This window comes from Cibotium barometz, chromosome 51, assembly GCF_041138505.1.
Source record: "Cibotium barometz isolate CiBa-2024 chromosome 51, ASM4113850v1, whole genome shotgun sequence".
In the NCBI taxonomy this organism is placed as follows: Eukaryota; Viridiplantae; Streptophyta; class Polypodiopsida; order Cyatheales; family Cibotiaceae; genus Cibotium; species Cibotium barometz.
The window spans coordinates 38,324,564-38,343,753 of record NC_141096.1 but is presented as its reverse complement, the minus strand read 5'-3'; the positions used below and the strand labels follow the sequence as shown (position 1 = coordinate 38,343,753).

The window sequence follows — 19,190 nt, the reverse complement described above, 5'->3', positions numbered from 1 at the left end:
CATGTTCACTAGAAGTTGAGCTTGGCCATATATTTTATTTTTAGGGTGTGGGTTCATTCCAGTTCATTTGCTTGCAAACAGGGTTATCTGACTTAAAAAATGGCGTTATTGCAACTCCTCTGCCTCCAAAAACAACTTTTCTGGATGATCCACTCCGTGTTTTAAGAGCAATCAGGTTTGGTAAGTTGGCGGATTTTTGAACTTTGCAAAACCACTTGTACAGGTGATCCACTCCATGTCATTCAAACATTGCTACTCACACTTACCTGCTTTTTTTGCTTGATGTTTAACTTCTTTTCTCCAAAGTTGTGTGTAGCGGCAAGGTTCGACTATAAGATTGAAGAAGATTTGAAGCAAGCAGCCGCTGATGAGGAAGTCAAGGTTGCACTTGCAAACAAAGTCAGCCCAGAGCGGGTTGGAGTGGAGGTAGTCTCACAAGTATGCATACTGCAAGAGCAGCATTTGCATGACTAAGTTATATAGGGATGAGTTCTTGATATGTCTTGCAGATTGATTTGATGATCACGGGTGCACATCCGGTGAGAGCTATACAAGAGCTAGTTAATGTGGACATCTTTTGGATTGTCTTTAGACTGCCACAAGAGCTAAAGACTCGTGTACCCGACGAAACCAAAAGGTGACTTGTTTCGATAACATTTACGGGATAAAAAATGCACGACTAGACTTGCCAATTACATTTTTGCACTAAAGTGTTTCAATATTTACAACTATGTCACAACCCTTCACATGTATTGAGTTGCATGAAAGCATGCTCTGGGAGTTGTAGCTGAAACAAACAAAAAAAATTCAACTTACTTGGTATCTTCCTTAGAAGAGCAGTTCCGCTCACAATTCTAAGACGAATGTGCTCCAAGGCTGCCTTGCATGGATCTAGTTCTGTAGGTATTTCTATTCTATCCTCCGACAACGTGGTGTGCCCTCACTTGATCGTGTTGGACTGGGTTGATGGGTTGCCTACATTCTTGCTTGCATCAGATTGTGTTTTATGGGTGGATAACATGGCATGTGACCGAACATGATAACCATGCCTATTATACACATGAGACATGATGCGAAGCTCTGGACAAGATAATGACCGGAGTGAGAACAGTTGGGGGTTATTTTACAAGAGCCGAGATAATTTTGTATTGCTGTCCAGGCATTTAATGCTGTTTGAATTATATGGGCTTGGTGATATTCAGTGAGGCCATGGAACTTTTTATGTGTCAGCTTCATCAAGTCCTTTCTGCCAACCCTGGCAAGTCCCTCTCCTCATATTTCGAAGAAATCTTACACAATAACTGTTGGAATCTTGGCACTTTTGAAAATGCAAGACTATTAATTACCATCTTTTTTACTTGATGGAGGCAGTACATCCTGTGCATCTGTCCACATTTTGGAAATCAAGGGGTCTTAATTTTTTCCTTCTATTTTAAGCCTCTGAACTTACATTTTTATGTCTTAGTCAGTAATCACTCTAGTTAGTAGATAAATTATCATCTCTTCCACGAACAGTCAAGTGACTTGGGAGCTGTTCCTAGTTGGAGGAAAGGCAGTCTTGTTTGTCGCTGATCACCCTCCTAGAGTTGCACTATCAATCCTACTATAGATCCATGGATTCCAGGAGCTAAAAACAGCAGGCTGGGCAGCTGTATAGATAGCAGGGAGGATTTTTGGGCTGTACGGGGCTGCACCTGTGCTGCATGAACTGCACCTGAAAATGCTATTGGCAACAAAGAAGATTATCTGCACTTAGAACCTCATAAAATTTGAGGTCGAGGGCAATAAATTTTGTTGGATATTTGCAAAGTGTTGTGTCTATCCGAGTGGATAAAAAAGAAGCCCTAGAGGGGGACAAGCCCATCTTGGGTCTTAAGTTCATAATATTGGGTGCACACAGGCTCAATATACACGTTTAATAACTTATACATAAATTCTTTATTACATCGAGTTGACTTATGATTAAGTCAAGTATGTAACCACTGGCCTCAAAGCCCATTCCTGGAATTAGAAATATGCTTATTAGCGGACATGCAAATTTCACATTGTGAAGTTTTTGTCCAAGTTGTAGCCAGTTGATATTGTGTTAATTCTTTCTATCTTTAGTGGTGCATATGCCCTATCAACTACCTTTTTGTTGTAGTAATTCTTTCTATTTGTTATGATCCTTAGTGCTAGGCTTCATTATGGCTGAGTCTGCCCTATATCTCCGGAGCTCTGACAGAAACTCATTACACAGACCTTTGTATGAATGTATGCTCTTATGTGTGCACTGTGTGTGGGGGGTGTGCGCGCGCGCGTGGGGGGTGTGTGTGTGGGAGCATGTATTGATACCAAGTTCTACACCCACTATTGGGCACTGATGACGTTAATGGGGATGTCGTAGTATCCAGTCCATGCTATGCATGATGGAGTTGATGGTTTATTGTCTTGTGGATGACTACCATGAGGTTATAAATTGCACATTCTTATAAGGTGAATTTGGGCATGTTCCTGGATTCATCTAGGTATATCTTTATGCTGTATTAGTGGACATGCAAATTTCACATTGTGAAGTTTTCGTCCAAGTTGTAGCAAGTTGATATTGTGTTAATTCTTTCTATCTTTAGTGGTGCATGTGTCCTGTCAAATACGTTTTTGTTGTAGTAATTCTTTCTATTTGTTATGATCCTTAGTGCTAGGCTTCATTATGGCTGAGTCTTCCTTGTATCTCCAGAGCTCTGACCGAAACTCAGTACACAGACCTTTGTATGAATGTATGTCCTTGTGTGTGTGTGTGTGTGTGTGTGTGTGTGAGCATATATTGATACCAAGCTCTACACCCACTATTGGGCATTGATGACGTTAGTGGGGATGTCGTAGTATCCAGTCCATACTATGCATGATGATGGAGTTGATGGTTTATTGTCTTGTGGATGACAACCATGAGGTTATAAATTGCACATTCTTATAAGGTGAATTTAGGCATGTTCTTGGATTCATCTAGGTATATATATGCTTATTATAGATATATAAAGGTTTTTCATTATAAGGAAGAAGCTAATGGGCATGCAGGTTTCTTGTTTTCTATTAGGGCGTGTTTGAATGCTCTGGATGCCATGTCTAAAGTACTGGAGGTCTTCGGATCTTCAAAAGTAACAGTACGTCTGTTTACCTTTTTGCTGGCAGTATAAATGGAAAAGACCCAGTCCCAATTCGTATGCTACTAGTTATTTGTTATGATTTAAGAGTGTCTGCAAATTCTTGCTGCAGGCAGATCAAAGGAGGATTGGATTGTATGCGGCATTATTGCTACCTTTAAGATCCTTCACATATCAAGATCGGAAAAAGAAGCTGGCAAGTTTTTTTCTCCTTTATAATTATTTCAAAGTATGTGATAACATTAATAATTTTTAGGTGTGTGTATTGTTCTTGTTCTTGTTCTCCATGTGGCTTTTGCTTTTGATGAAGCATTTGATGCTTATTATGATGTATTTAAAACTTTAAGGAGGAGCTTGCTAGTGTGGATGAGATATATCCTGATAGTACATTGGTGCTCACAGTTCTCAATGCATTGTCGGATTCTTATCAGAGTTTTGTCTCTACTCTTAGACTCATGATGAAGGGAAATCCAAATGCCCTTACATTTGATGAGCTGGTTTCCGTACTCTTGCAAGAAGAGTAGTCTAGGCAAAACAGATCTGTTATGCGAGTTGGTGATCAAGCTTTTGTTGCCAATTAGAAAGGCAAAGGTAAAGCTTATTCGCATGGTGGCTATAAGTCAAAATCAGATTCCTTAGGTAAGGATGCAGAGAAAGAAGGTGACAAGCCTAAAAAGAAGGGTAAGTGGCACTATTGCAGGAAACCAAGACACTATATAAATGAGTGCAAGAAAAGGCTAGAGAAGGAGAAAAAGAAAGAATCGGGCATGGTTGTGGCTGATGCATATGCACCAAGTGCAGAGAAGAAGGAATCTGTAAGTTTTGCTCAAGATGATTGAGCTTGGACTGTACATTGCAGTTATCTGTTCATGATGTATGCATGTCAGTGGTAGAATCGGATGCTTGGTACTTTGACAGTGGTGCTAGTAAGCACATTACTTCACAAAAAAATATGTTCTCATCTTTGGAATTTGTTCCAAGTGTAGGAACCGTCACATGTACAAATGGTTTATCATATCCTGTCAAAGGAGTTGGTAGAGTTGTACTCACTGCTGCAAATGGGGGCGCATTTCTCTTTCTAAAGTTTTATATGTGCTAGGTATTGAGAAGAACTTGCTGTCAATTTCAGCCTTAGCCTTGTCAAGCTTGACGGTGAAATTTGTGGATGACAGATGTACAGTTCAAGATAGAAAGGATGGTTATTCTATCATTGCCTCAGGTACCTTGTTTTGTGGCCTATATAAAATGGATGTATTTGAGAAGTTGCAGCATGATGCTTGCTCAGTCTCTATGACTTGTGCTATGAGTGATGCATAGTTATGGCATGCATGATTTGGCCATCTGAATTATGGCAGTTTGTTATGCCTTCAAAGATATGGTGTCTGAGTTGCCAACTCTTGAGATCTCTACTAGACACGTATGTGGGGTGTATTCTTGGTAAAATGCATCGAGCATCATTTCCAAAGGATGGATCTGTGAGAGCTGTTAAGAAATTACAGCTTATACATAGTGATATATGTGGTCCTATGAGGACACCATCTATTGGGGGATATCTCTACTTCGTCACTTTTATTGATGATTACTCCAGATATAGCTGGGTGTATCCATTAAAGCAGAAGTCAGAGGTTTTTATGTGCTTTAGGCACTTCGTATCCATGGCTGAAAATGGATGTGAATGTATAGTTGGCACCCTTTGTTCAGATCGAGAGGGAGAGTATATGTCCAAGGAATTTCATGCATATATGGCTGAAAAAGACATAAGCATCAATGTACAATGCCATACAAGTTTTTTCCAATTTGTACACTGTAGATTTGTTACATTCTTTACTCTATTAGTCTATCTTGTTCGCAAAATAATTAATGTCTCATTCCTATCTAAACTCTATCTCATGATGATGTGTCGTTTCCTTTATGAGTCCAGACGTCCCTGTTCCCCGTTTCGAAATTGGGCCTCATTCGTGCTCTCGTTCCACTTTTCATGTGACTATGGGGTATATGAACATTTGAATTAGAAAGTTTGGATGGCAACTGTGTTAGTGTCAAATAAAACGGTGCCAACAGATTTGATGGGCATCAATGTGTTGTTGCCACATCGAACTTCACCCTTAGTAGGTCACTGAGAGATGAAAATGTCAGCATTGCGTGCCATATGGTGTGTAGCTCCACTGTCAACTATCCAAGTGACCGGATGCCCACAGGGAAGTGTTTGGTGGACTTTGATGATGGGCACAAAAAGATCATCAGGTAACTGATAAATCTGAATGAGGGCGGATGCTTCCACACGTTGATTGCCTCGTTGAGGTTGTTGTTTCTTCTTTCTTCCGGAAGAGTGACGAAAATCAATCTCAAATGTGACCTGAGCGACATTTGCCAAGGGATCGGGATGTGGTGTAAGAGATGACCAATTAGACATCTATTCCGGGGTGGCAAAGAGAACTGACTGGGTGGGGGGGCCTTGAGCGACTTGACGAGTGGGTCGCCACGGAGATGGTCTAGGCCAATTCGTACCATTGCCTTGTTGCTGGTTCCTTGGTGGGGACCCTGCAGAGTAGGTGCTGGATTATTACCCCCTCTTGACCGCTGATCAGGGGCATTACTGCCACCTTGGTTTTTTTGGCAATTCGAGTTAGTGGTGTTGTTACATCTATTTTCCTTGGCTTTAATTCCACACTCATCATCAACATGTCCAGGCATTTGGCAATGAGTGCAGAATCTATTCTTTTTTTAGGGAATATTCTCCTAGTAGGGAGTGGGTGTTGGGGTAGGGTTTTTGGGATCAGTATTGTTGCCTTGAGGTTTACCTTGATTAGCTAAGTTGATGTTCTTGGCCCCCTCTTGAGTAGAGGAGCAAGATTTCTTGGGATGAAACTGGGCATGCAACCGAGCGAAGCGCGCAGGAGTTGGCACTCACACTCATATAGATTAGGCATAGGTTCTAGACTAATGGTCTGTGTGACAAAAGTAAAGAAACTAGGAGGCAACTTGTTTAGTAAAGTGATAACCTGGTCTTCTTGAGACTTGGCGGAGCCAGTGGTGGCGTACTCCGCGTTAAGGCGTCGGTATTCAGCAACCTTGACGGTCAGGTCATCATCACTCTCTTTTATAGAGAAAATTTGGATTTGATGCTCAAGATCAATACGACGCGTGCGATCATGTGCTGCATCTCTCTCTACAAGGTGTGTCCATCTGTCAAAGACATAGGGGAACTGCTAGAGTTGTGAATGAAACTCTGGCAGTTTACAAGTTAAAAACAACAAATGCAAAACTTTGAACGAAGTCATTCATTCCGCTCGTATCTATGATGATACAATGGTCTCTTCCAAGTCTAAACCCGTTAAACCGAGTAGGGAAACAAGCACAAAAGGAAGTTCTCCGCACCAATGGCTAGCACGACTGAAGGAAAGTTTTCGGACCAACCTTTGAAGAATTCTTCTTTGACACCAGCGAAGAAGAAACGTCTCCTTTAGGCTTTGAAGCTCAAGAAGGAGGGACGTTGCCTCATCTGCGAATAAAAAGGACATATGCGTAACGAGTGTCCGAAGCAAAAGGGTGCAAAGACCAACACAGGACCCAAGCCAAAGGCAGCTAACCATCTTTGACAGGTACGTCAGTTACTGTACTTTCTCGCCCTAGTACATGTTCTGATTGTCTGTTCAACTCTAAAAATTTTGGCTTTCATGATCTTCTCCGAGTTTATGGAGAAGTGAATGGCCATAGAATTCACATTCACACAACTTTGTTAATTATAAACGTGTGCAGAAATTGGGTCTTGACACAACACCCAACGATCATACTTATGAGATACGCCTACCTGTGAGTTGGCAAGTATGGGATCGAAGGGTGGAGATGCTACCGATCCGGATTCAGGACTACAAAGATACTCTGGAATGCTATATTATGCACTTAGAACATGTAGACTTGTTAGGGATTGAGTGATTTAAGACTTTTCAAGTCCAGATAGATTGGTCTAGTCATATTTTTTCTTTTGAACATAGGAACACCCAGCATAGTATTTTAGGTGATTGTATACATCCGAGACTACTTGTAAATACAGTTGATTTTGGTAATATAATGGATTCTTCTTTGTATACTGCTTTCCATTGTATATTGATTTCACTTTCTTCATTTCTCATACCTTCTATGAATGTCAATGAATTAAGTGTATTTGAAAGCAAAGAATTACAGAAGATAATTAATTCGTTTCAAGATGTATTTCCTAAGGAACTGCCATCAAGCTTACCACCTGAAAGGGCAGCAGATCATCGTATTGACCTGATCCCTGGTGCTCACCTTGTTAGTATTCCACCTTACAAGATGAGCCAAGCTGATGAAGATGAGTTGGCGAAACAACTCGAAGATTATTTGAGGATGGGCCAGATCCGTTCAAGTAAATCACCTTGGGGTGCACCTGTGTTGTCTAGGAGAAAGAAGGACAACACTTGGAGAATGTGTATAGATTACAAGAGATTGAACAAGCTGACAATTAAGAACCGTTATCCTCTCCCTAGATCAGATGACCTGATTGACCGGTTAACAGGAGCGAAATATTTCACGAAGATAGATTTATGTACTGGCTATCACCACATACGTATTCATGAAAGGCATGTCGAAAGAACCGCCTTTCGGACTAGGTATGGCCATTACGAGTTTCTCGTATTACCTTTTGGGTTTATTAATGCTCCAGCCACTTTCTAGCAAATGATGAATGATCTTTTTCGTGAACATTTGGAAAAATTTGTGGTTGTGTTCCTGGATGATATTTTGATATATAGTCGTACTCTTGAGGATCACGTTAGACACCTCACGATTGTCTTAACTATTTTAAGACAGAATTAACTATATGCTAAATTAAGTAAATGTGAGTTTTTCATGACAGACATCATTTACTTGGGACACAAGATTACTAGAGATGGATTGAGCATTGACTATGACCGAGTTCAGAAGGTTCTGGCCTGGCCTATACCGCGAACAGTGAAACAACTTCGTTCTTTTCTCAGTTTTGTTGTTTTTCTTCAGAAATCTGTGCGGGAGTACTCTCAGCTCACACTACTGATGACCGACTTGTTGAAAGGTCGTGGACGTAAGTCAAATCAGCCTATCACTTGGAATAACGATTTGGATATGGTCTTTAGACTTTTGAAAGATAAAGTCAAGGAAGTACCTATCTTAGTATTACCCGATCCTAGTCTGCCTTATGTTCTTGAAACTGATGCCATTGACTATGCCATTGGAGCTGCTCTATTTCAAGATGATAGACCTGTTGCTTTTGAAAGTAAAAAGCTAGACGACACTCTATCTCGTTGGCCAACCCTTGAGAAGGAGCTTTACGCTGTGATTCACGATCTCAAGGTTTAGAGACATTATTTATATGGCTCCAAGTTTGTGGTATTGATTGATCATTAATCAATCAAGTATGTGTGATGCGGATGATTTGAGAGGAAGAAAGCTCGATGGGCTGAATTAATGCAAGATTTTGATTTTGAGATTCGTTATAGAAAAGGGTCCTTGAATAGTGTTGCAGATGCGCTTAGTCGAATTAGAGAGGTAAATACTTTGTCGTTCTTAGAGATTTCTACTGACTTGTTTCAGTCATTGAGAGAGCTTTGCAGGACTGATAGTTATTTTGGTCTATTGTGATAGAAGATCAAGGACGGGAGCTCATTGATTGACCTAGACTCAATGATTGAGCAGCCTAACATTCAGGCTGCAGGAGGCCAGTGGATGATTCGGAATGGTTTACTATTCCGTAATGACAAAATTTGTGTACCACATATCCCGGGGACATTAAGTCCAAGATTCTTAAGGAGTGTCACGACGCCTCTTTTGCTGGACACCCTGGGGTACACAGGACATTATCGTTAGTGAAACACACTTTTTATTGGCCAAAGATGAAAGGGTATGTAGAAGATTATGTTCTCAAGTGTCAAGTTTGTCAAGCAAATAAAGCTGAACGCTTAGACAGGTTGGGTTGTTGCATCCTTTGCAAATCCCAGATAATAAATGGGAAAGTATTTCCATGGATTTTATTATTGGATTGCCAAGAAGACATCAAGGCCACGATTCTATTTGGGTTATGGTAGATCGTTTAACAAAAATGACTAGATTTCTACCAACCCGGAAGACCATTACAGCTACGTAATTAGCCAGGCAGTTTATCGCGCAATTGTTTAGACTGTACGGGTTACCGCAGGACATAGTCAGTGATAGCGACTAAGTTTACGAGTGATTTTTGGAAACTTGTTTTTGAGAAGTTGAAAACAACTTTGAATTTGAGTTCCTCAGATCATCCTCAATCTGATGGCCAGACTGAAAGAGTGAATCAAATTTTGGAGGATATGCTTCGAGCATATGTATCCAAAAGATAGAGTTCATGGGAGGATTATCTTTCTATGTTAGAATTTGCATATAACAGTATTAAGCATACGAGTACAGGTTTTAGTCCTTTCATGCTTATGTATGGTTTTCAACCTAGATGACGTGTTACAGTGGGATTCTCAGGACTTCAGTATGATGCAGCACCTAATTTTTTGCAAGATATGCAAGAAATGCTACAAGTTGCGAAGGAATCTATTAGAAGTGCTCAAGACTGAGACAGATTTTATTCTAATAGACATCGTTCACCCAGAGAGTTCTCTGAAGCAACGATGGTGTATTTGCTAGTTTCGAAAGATTCCGAGACTTTATGGACGGGTCGATCTCCATAATTACCCCTAGATACTGTGGATCATTTCGCATTACACGACGGATTGGTTCACTCGCATATGAATTGGATTTGCCTTCTCATGTGAAAGTTCATTTCGTATTTCATGTCAGTAGACTTAAGGAAGTACTGGGTGGAACAGACTAGTTAGTTACTCCTCAAGAAATCATTGATGTCGAGGACATGATATTTGTTCCATACGAATCTGAAAAGATTCTGGGATTTCGTGAACAAAGATTGCATAATACGCTTATCAGGGAATACAAGATCAAGTGGAAGGATCGTGTTGAGGAGGACACTACATGGGAGACATTGACTACTCTTCAGAGAGATTACCCTGGCTTTTTAGTGAGCTCAGGAGTGAGCTCTAAGAGGAAGGGGAGTATGTCATGTGCACGGTGTGTATCTACCGTGTGTTACACGCACACAAGACTAGCTTTGAGGTTGGGGAAGCTTGGAGCTAGGCACCCAAGTATGGACGGGCAGGTGGCCAAGAGCCTATAAAAGGGTGGCCAAGGTTAGTCATTAGTGATATAGAGTCTCGCGTGTCTTTGTGAGAGCTCTATGGTCAGGAGCTTGGATCTAGTGCAGACGTCACACTGGCACACCTTAACTCGGCCCAAGGCCTTTGTACCCCTTACCTTTCATTAAAACCCCCCATCTGTCCATTTAAAAACTATTACACCCCACTGTCCCTTTCATCTATAAAAAGAAAAACCTTCGTCTACCTTTTTCCAACCCAACCTAACCCCAACCCCCAACAACCCACCACCCCTCCAAAACCTGGTCCACTAAAATATATCAGTCTTCACAAGCATACCATTTGGGCAGCTTGGTAAACTTTCTTCACCCAATCCATTGCCCTAGATGATAGTGGTATTGGGATGAAACCGGCCTGCGATAGAAACCAAAGTGCGGTGGACTAGCAGTCACCCTTCCACTTGTAGTCTAGATTTGAAAACTAAACTAGATTGGAGCTAAAATGCCCAAATCTGAAAACAAAGCGACACCTGTTGGCCCCAAAGCTTGGCGCCCCTTGCGGTATTTCTTTATTCAATTTCAAAAGTATGAAAGGCTGAGTACAACAAAATCAGCCAAGAGATTACACCTGTATGTCTAATTTGACAGCCCACAATACCTCTTAGCACAGAGGATTCACACACACAGATCTGTGTCTCAAAGCAACACACTGTGCCTCCCTCTGATCAGCCAAGACCACTAAGCAGGGCAGCCATGAGCATACATCTGGCATATCTCAAGCACATGATTCAACATCTCAGCTCATACATACATTCACTGTTCAACCTGTGTCTCCACCCTTTTCAATCTGCCATACCCCTCCTCTCACAAGGGGCCAGATAGCTCAAATCTGCAACAGACATAAAGCAATAGAAAGAGAGAGAGATGAAAAGACTCAGAGCTTACCCAAAATCAGCTCGTGGATCTGCACCAGAGGAAGTAACGGTACCAATCTGTACTTGCAGGCACTTGTTTCAGCAATCTTGCTTCACACGTGTGAGTGTACTTGTTTGTACCTTCCTCTCTGCATCCACTTCAATGTTGTACCTGACTGTTCAGCACATAGAAGCTGCACAGAACCAGTCCGTATTGCCCCTACACACGTGTCAGAATCTGTCTGTACAGCACTGTACGGCCAGCTCTGCTGTCGCCTGAGGGTACTGGTGCGCCTGCTCCTGTTGTACCCGACTGTACCTGTGGTACAGTCAGTCAACGCCGCCTGTACCAGGTCTGTCTAGCACCTGTCTTGACTGTACAGTGTGCATGCAGAAGTACAGGACTGTACTTGCAGTCGTACCAGCCTGTACTGCCTGAATACTGCAGCTGCAGCCGCCTGTTGCACTCTGTACCTGTTCCACAGCCGCCGCCTCTGCCTGCAACAGTACCTGCTGTTGTACAGGACTGTACGGATGCTGTACGGCCTGTTCCAGCGCACAAAAAATCAGCAGCAAAGCTTCTCTTCAGCAGTCGACTAGTCCCTCTTGCTTTCCACGCTTACTTCTTGCACGTATGCTCCACGTTTTCCAAAAAGAAGAGAGAGAGAAGAGAGAGAGGCATACACTCCAAAAGTGGAGTTGCCCCCTCCCCATATTAATCTTAGGGTCCCAACTTTAATAAATATTAAAGTTCCCTAGGGGCCACTAAGGCCTAGGGGCAACCTTCAATAGAACATTAAAATTTTAATGTTCTAGTTCCCCCCGTCACACCTAGGGATGTCCACACATCATTAACTCTGTCCGGGCACCCCACATGTGAATCATTTAATATTTTGACTCAGCAACCACCATGCCCACACTTGTGCTGTTCCATTTTCACAGGGCCATGACATACCCCCCTCTTGAAAAATGGCAAGCGTCCTCGATTGCATTCTGGTGATACAGCAAAATATCCAAAGTGAAATATACAATATGGCAAGATTAGCGTCCCAATCTCTCTAAGCCATGCACATGTATCAACATTCACTGCAAACCAATGGCGTAGTAATAGTCCAAGTTGTATACCACTGTGAACCATACATATCCACAAAATCCCATGTGACTAGTATACATATATCATAGAAGTTCCATAAACAGATATACTCTCAGCCTCAGTACCTTCGGGTGAGATAAAAACTGCACCAAGCGACCTCTAGATGTCATTTGAGCCTGTCTGTATCAAGGGAGTGGAGGTGCTATCCCCCTCTTGAGCATCAAGTAATGCTCCAGACCCATGCTCTGTTGAACCTGAATGAGCCACAACAAGAGTCGGCTCTAACTCAAAGGCATCGAGATAAAGCTGCAAAACCTGAGGTGAATCTGTTAAGTCACCTTCCTCCATCCACTTCGCATCCATCGGTGAATAGTTCTTGAACTTCACAAGATAGCGACGGAAAACTTTACCTCGTACCTTCCTTTCCTTATGTGCCAGTATCTGCTCTGGAATAAAAACGTCATCAAGTTCCTCAACTTCCGGCTGAGCCTCATCCGATACATCCTCAGGCACATTCCCACGGAAAGGTCTAAGGAGACTCACGTGAAAAGCATTGTGAATCCTCCAGTGATCTGGTAGCTTCAAGCGATAGGCTACCTCACCAATCTTTTCCAATACCTGAAAAGGCCCATAATAACGCATGCTCAATTTACGGAATAAGCGCTCTTTACCCTTCATCTTCTTGAGTCTAGCCTTTTCAAAGCGCAAAAGAACCCAATCACCCAATGCAAACTCTAAATCACATCGGTGACGGTCTGCGGCTTTCTTTTGCTTCTGCTGAGTTTTCTGGAGTGCCAACTTAACTCTTCGATAAGCTTCATCCATGTTTTCCACATACTGATCAGCCTCAAAGATCTTATCCTTTGTATGCAAAATGGGTGGTACCTTCTTCCCTCCTTCCACAATCTCAAAAGGCGCCTTGCCTGTCGAGGTATGTACAGTGTTGTTATATGCAAACTCCACCAAAGAAAGATACTTTTCCCATTGTTGCTTGTGCTCTGACACATAATACTTGAGAAGATCCAACACTGTAGAGTTAGCCTCTTCTGACTGACCATCTGTTTGTGGATGAAATGACGATGAAAACTTGAGAGTTGTACCCATGTTGTCAAACAATCCTCTGTAAAACAAACTCGTCATCCGTGGATCACGATCACTAATGATAGACGTAGGCAAGCCATGATACTTGAAGATGTTCGTCATGAACAACTTCACCATACGATCCACTTTGATCGTCTTACGTACGGGAATGAAATGAGCCTACTTACTGAACCTGCATATGATAGTCCAAATGCTATCATTGCCCATTTGTGTCCGTGAAAGATCAAATATAAAATCCATGGCAATGCTCTCCCAAGGTCTATGTGGAATAGGTAAAGGCTGTAATAACCCTGGTGTCTTTTGACGGTCAAACTTTACCTTCTGACATACGATGCATTGCCTCACAAAGGCATCAACATCTCTTCTCAAGGTTGGCCAATAAAAGAAAGTCTCCACTGCTTTTACCGTGGCGTCAATACCTCTATGACCTGCATACGGTGGAGCATGACTTTCAATCATAACCTTGAGTCGCAATGGCCTGGTAACACACAGTCTGCCATGCATCAATAAAATCCCATCTCTGAGAGTATAGTGCGCATGCCGCTGACCCTTAGACATCTGATCGTACACCCTGCCAAAGTCCTCATCATGGGCATATTGCTCTTTCATTTCATCAAGCTCATGATAATAAGCAAGTGAAACTGCAGAGACCTGTGGCTTGCGTGAGAAAGCATCTGCCACTACATTCTTTTTGCCTCCACATGCACAATCTGGAAGTGAAACATAGACAAAAAGTTTGCCCAACGCATATGCTTCTCTGAAAGCTTAGTCTGCGTGAGGAAATAACGCAAGGTCTAATGATCTGTCTGCACAGTGAAATCAGCCCCAAGCAAGTAGTGTTTCCATGTAGAAAGAGCGTGAATTACAGCCAACATCTCTTTCTCATAAACCTGTAAATGCTTCTCGGCATCTTGCAATATTCTACTCTCATACGCTATCACATGTCCCTCTTGCATGAGAACCGCACCAATGCTACTTCCACATGCATCACACTGGACAACAAAAGCCTTTCGGAGGTCCGGTAACACCAATACTGGGTCCGAAGTAAGCTTTTCTTTGAGCTTTTTGAATGCTGTAATTTCCCGATTAGCCCATCTAAACGGAGTTGCCTTCTTTGTCAAGGCATGAAGAGGCGAAGCAATTTCAGCAAAGTACCGTATGTAATGCCTGTAATAGGAACACAATCCTAGAAAGCTGCGTACATCATGCACGGTCCTCAAATCTGGCCAATTAAGAATTGCTTCCACCTTTGCTGGATCCATACGGACTCCATGCTTAGACACAATATGCCCCAATAAATGTATCTCTTGCAAAAAGAACTCACTCTTCTTGCCATTAACAACCAGCCTATGGTTCCTGAGTTCTGCAAACACAATGGCCAAATGCCTTCTATGCTCTTCCTCAGTTTGTGAATGCACAATCATATCATCAAAGAATGTGTCCACAAACGCTCTATGAGGCCTGAAAATCTTGTCCATCATTCTGTTAAATGTGGCAGGTGCATTTGTCAAACCAAAGGGCATAACCAAGAACTCATACAACCCAAACGTGGTTCGGAATGCTGTCTTATGGGTCTAATTCGTATCTGATGATACCCGCTTTTCAAGTCAATGTGACTAAAGACTGTGGAGCCCTGTAAGTGGTCCAAAATGTCATCGATCCTCGGTATGGGGAATCGATTTTTGATGGTATTCTTGTTCAACGCCCTGTAGTCAATGTCACCAATTGGCCGACCATTTGGTCCATCTCCAGTTTTTGCGTCTCGTTCACTTGAGGCCAGGCCGGTGTCTCGTGTGAAGAGGCCAGTATTTTGCTGACATGGACGGGAGCCAGACTGGTGCCACCCGTGTGTTAGCAGGATGGTGTCGTATGGACGGGAGCCAGATCAGTGCCACCCGTGTATGACCTGGACTGTGTTCGATCCATGGGACTGTCACGCCATGGAAGAGCCAGTATTCGTGCCGTGTTTTGCCTATGGGACTGTCACACCATAGGGAGACTCGTGCCTGGTGTGAAGAGGCCAGTATTTTGCTGACATGGACGGGAGCCAGACTGGTGCCACCCGTGTGTTAGCAGGATGGTGTCGTATGGACGGGAGCCAGATCAGTGCCACCCGTGTATGACTTGGACTGTGTTCGATCCATGGGACTGTCACGCCATGGAAGAGCCAGTATTCGTGCCGTGTTTTGCCTATGGGACTGTCACACCATAGGGAGACTCGTGCTTGGAACTGTGTCTTACCTATGGGATTGTCACTCCATAGGAAGACCAGGTTTTTATGTTTTATGTCGTGCCAGTTTTGTGCCGACAGATATTTTGTACTTGTTCCATGAACGGGAGATATGTCCATGTTACTTTTTTTGCACATGCACACATATTTTGCATGTTTGAAACTGTTTTCGCATGACATGTATTTGTGTGTTTGCCTGCTTGACGTGTTACTTACTGAGCAGGGACGCCTGCCAGTGAGTCGTGAAGTCTGCCCTGTATTCTGACGAGTTCTAGTGCATGTGAACAGGTGGTAAGTATGTTACACATGTTGTTTCAATGTTTTTTATTCTAACCCTTTATTTTATAAGGTTAGGTGTTCACACTTATTTAAAAGTGGGCACCCCCTTTGGGCACCCACTTTGGGGCCAAGGTGGGGAGCCCCACTTTTAAGTGAGTGTGGGGGATGGGCATGGTCACCTACCCCCACTAGTTCCCCCACATGCATGCGTGGGTATCTCAAAGTAAAACTTTACTTTAATTTTATTAAACTCCCTCCTTCAAGCGTGAAAAACAGGATCGCATCTTTTTGGCGTTGATTCATCACCGGGTGATCACCTACGCTTGCTGTCCTATCGGCTGCTCCACCACCCATATCCTCCAGCCGGCTGCTCCTCCAATAGGCGGCTGCCTTCCCTGCACAACGATTGCTGCAGTGCCCTTTGCTGTTGGCTGCGCCTGCCTCTCTACAGGTGGCTGAGCATTGATACAGGCGGCTGTCACCTCCACAAGCACTGCTGCGGCTACTCTCTCCTGGCGGCTGGCTGCAACTACAGGTGGCTGCCCCACTTCAGGTTGCATCTCTGTTTCCCCCCTAGGTGGCTGCGTATCTGTACTACAGGCAGCAACTGCCTTTCCTGCAGGCTGCTGCATTCAACCAGGCGACCACATGGGTGGTGTATGCACCTCCAGTCAGGCAGCCTTACAAAGTACACGGCTACCCACAGGAGGCATCTGAGTGTTCACTCTCTAACTGTTGTGTTCCTACACCTAGGCGGCTGGTGGCTATACTCTACAAACTGATAGCTGCCTCTCTATCTCACCAATACAGGCTGGTGCTGTGAATCCTCTTCAACTGTGTGCTACAGGCCGGTGGCTGCAAGCTACCTCTCTCTACGTGCTGTGCCTCGGTGTATTTCTCAAGTAAGAGCGCACATGGGTATTGGACTTCCTTCTGTCATCCACAACAAGTAAGTGAATTTTCAGATTTAAATAAAGTACTTTGTATTAAATCTGCTAAGGGATTCATTCCCTCTACGGCCACACCCGTTCGGTGCCGGGTTGTCCAAGCTATATTGGCGAACCTCGGTCCAAAGGTGCTGAGATTGGGAGAGCCAGGCGTTAGTACGAGAGCGCCTGTTTGTGCGTGGTCTCGGAACACCAGTGAGGCGCTCTCCGCGGAGTCCAGTGAAAGCATAGGACCGTAGCGATTGGACCACACTAGTGGTCGTTCTGCTTCGAGCTTCTACATCGAAATTCGAGCCTACTTGTTGGGTACTGTTTTCATATGTACACGGACATTATCTGGTTCTTGGAACCCATGGAGCATTGTATTTATTAAATACTCCCAATAAATATATCATATATTGAGGGGGGGGTCAGCCCGTTCCGGCCCCAGTGCTGGTGTCCATCTTTCCATTTCATTTCATTTAAATTTCAAGTTGTTTTAAGTTGTCCATTTCAAATTTGTGGTTTTAAAGTTGTGCTATTAAGCGTGTGGGTGTCCAACGGAGTCTTTCCCACTTGACGGGATCGGTTTCATTGGTATCAGAGCACGGTTGTTTCCCTCTTCTTAGTGGGGAAACGAACCTGTGTACTGGACATCCCGCTTTTAGCAAACTTTGAACACAATGGACAGCCAAGGCAACCCTTTGGAAGTACCAAATTCGAGGGGTCCATCTAGTGCTTCTCGTGGGTCTGATGCCCTGCGAGGTAGACACAAGCCCCTTGAAAGGGTTATGGATAGTGAATCCAAGGGTCAACTGTCTCCAGGAAAGACAGTTATGCTTGAACAAGAGCCTGATGCTATGAGGGCTGAAATGGAACATATGAGAAAACTTTTGCAGGCTCAAGAGCAAGAGTTAAAGTTTTTGCATGAAGATCCACATCTGCAAAGTGCTATTGAAGCCTGGAAGGCTGATGCTATGGTTGATGTAACTTTTGAATCAATGGCTCGTGAAGTGGGCAAGAAACCAAGGGAGTTGGCACTTGCCTATCTCCTTCGCAAAGGTGATATCAAAGAGGGGGATGACGGAGAGCTGAAATTCAGAAATCCACCTCGTTTGAAGCATGGAGATCCCGCATCCCAAAGGCTGAAATCTTTTATGCAAAAGGAAGAGGTGACTGTCACCTCTCGACATGCATCCTCTCCCCAAGGCACTAAGCCTGACAGATATATGTATGCCAGTGCTCATGGAGGGCACGAAAGTCACATGCATGCAAGATATGTATCTCATGGTGACAGGTCTACTTCCAGAAAAATTTTGCCTTCTGAGTTGTCTCATGGAGAGACCATGCCATATGCAGGTAAGTCACATGCATCTGAGTTTCGAGTTCGTGGAGCACATGCCACCGTGCCCCATGAAGCTTCTATGACGGCCCATGGAGCCCATGCAGATAGGGCTACCCCGTTGGATAAGGGGAAAAGAAAAAGAGTAGACCATGAGCCTCATGCCAGGAAGCTCAAGGAATTCAAAGCAGGTGATAAATCTGTCAAATTTGATGTCTTTCATGGTGAACATGATGCTTCTAAGGTGTTAGCATTTGTGGCACAGTTCGACATTGCTTTTAGCGATGAGGATTTCACAGAAAAATCAAAGGTGCGCCATGCTAGCATGTTTCTGAAAGGGACTGCTGCCCATTGGTGGATCACTGAAAAGATCACCAAGGATCCCATCTCTACTTGGAAGGAATTCAAAGATAGATTTTATGCTCAGTTCTTGCCACCCAATGCAGAGCAAACTCTCACTCAAAAGTGGGACAGGCTGGAACAAAAAGATAATGAGAGTGCAACAGTATGTTAACAAATTCTGGAAAGTGTTGCTGGAAGTGACTCCCTTCATGCAAATCACAGAGGATGAAAGAAAAAGGAAGTTTCGTTCTGGACTGCAACCAGCATATAGATCGGGTATTGAATTGCACCCGAATCATACGTTGCAACAACTCACAGCTTCTGCCCTTGCTACGGAGCAATTGGTGCTCAAGATCAAGCAGGATCAAGGAGGTTCCAAGGGGAAGGACAAGGCTGTCCCAAATCAGCAAAAGGGTGGACAGCCACCTAAAAAGAACTTCCGGGAGCCCTACAAGGGTGGTAAAGCTGAAAATAACACATCTAAAGAACAGGGCCCAAGGAAGAACAAATTTGGATTAACCCCGGAGCAAAGAGAGCAATATGCTAAGGATGGAAAATGCTTTTCTTGTGGTAGCAAAGACCACATGTTTCGGCAATGCCCAGATCGCAAATCAAAGCACGAGGACAAGCACACCAAAGCTAA

The 19,190-nt window shown here is 43.4% G+C and overlaps 1 protein-coding gene across 1 annotated transcript in view; it reads left to right on the top strand.

The window, feature by feature from the left end:
* LOC147609609 (Polynucleotide adenylyltransferase family protein) overlaps positions 1-19,190 on the top strand; it is a 51,723-nt gene that overhangs the window by 11,062 nt on the left and 21,471 nt on the right. Inside the window, exons 6-10 of the mRNA XM_086787389.1 lie at positions 82-180; positions 317-426; positions 510-637; positions 3,074-3,140; positions 3,253-3,336. Of these exons, the coding sequence (XP_086643515.1) occupies positions 82-180; positions 317-426; positions 510-637; positions 3,074-3,140; positions 3,253-3,336 (488 nt within the window). The remainder of the gene's footprint in view (positions 1-81; positions 181-316; positions 427-509; positions 638-3,073; positions 3,141-3,252; positions 3,337-19,190) is intronic.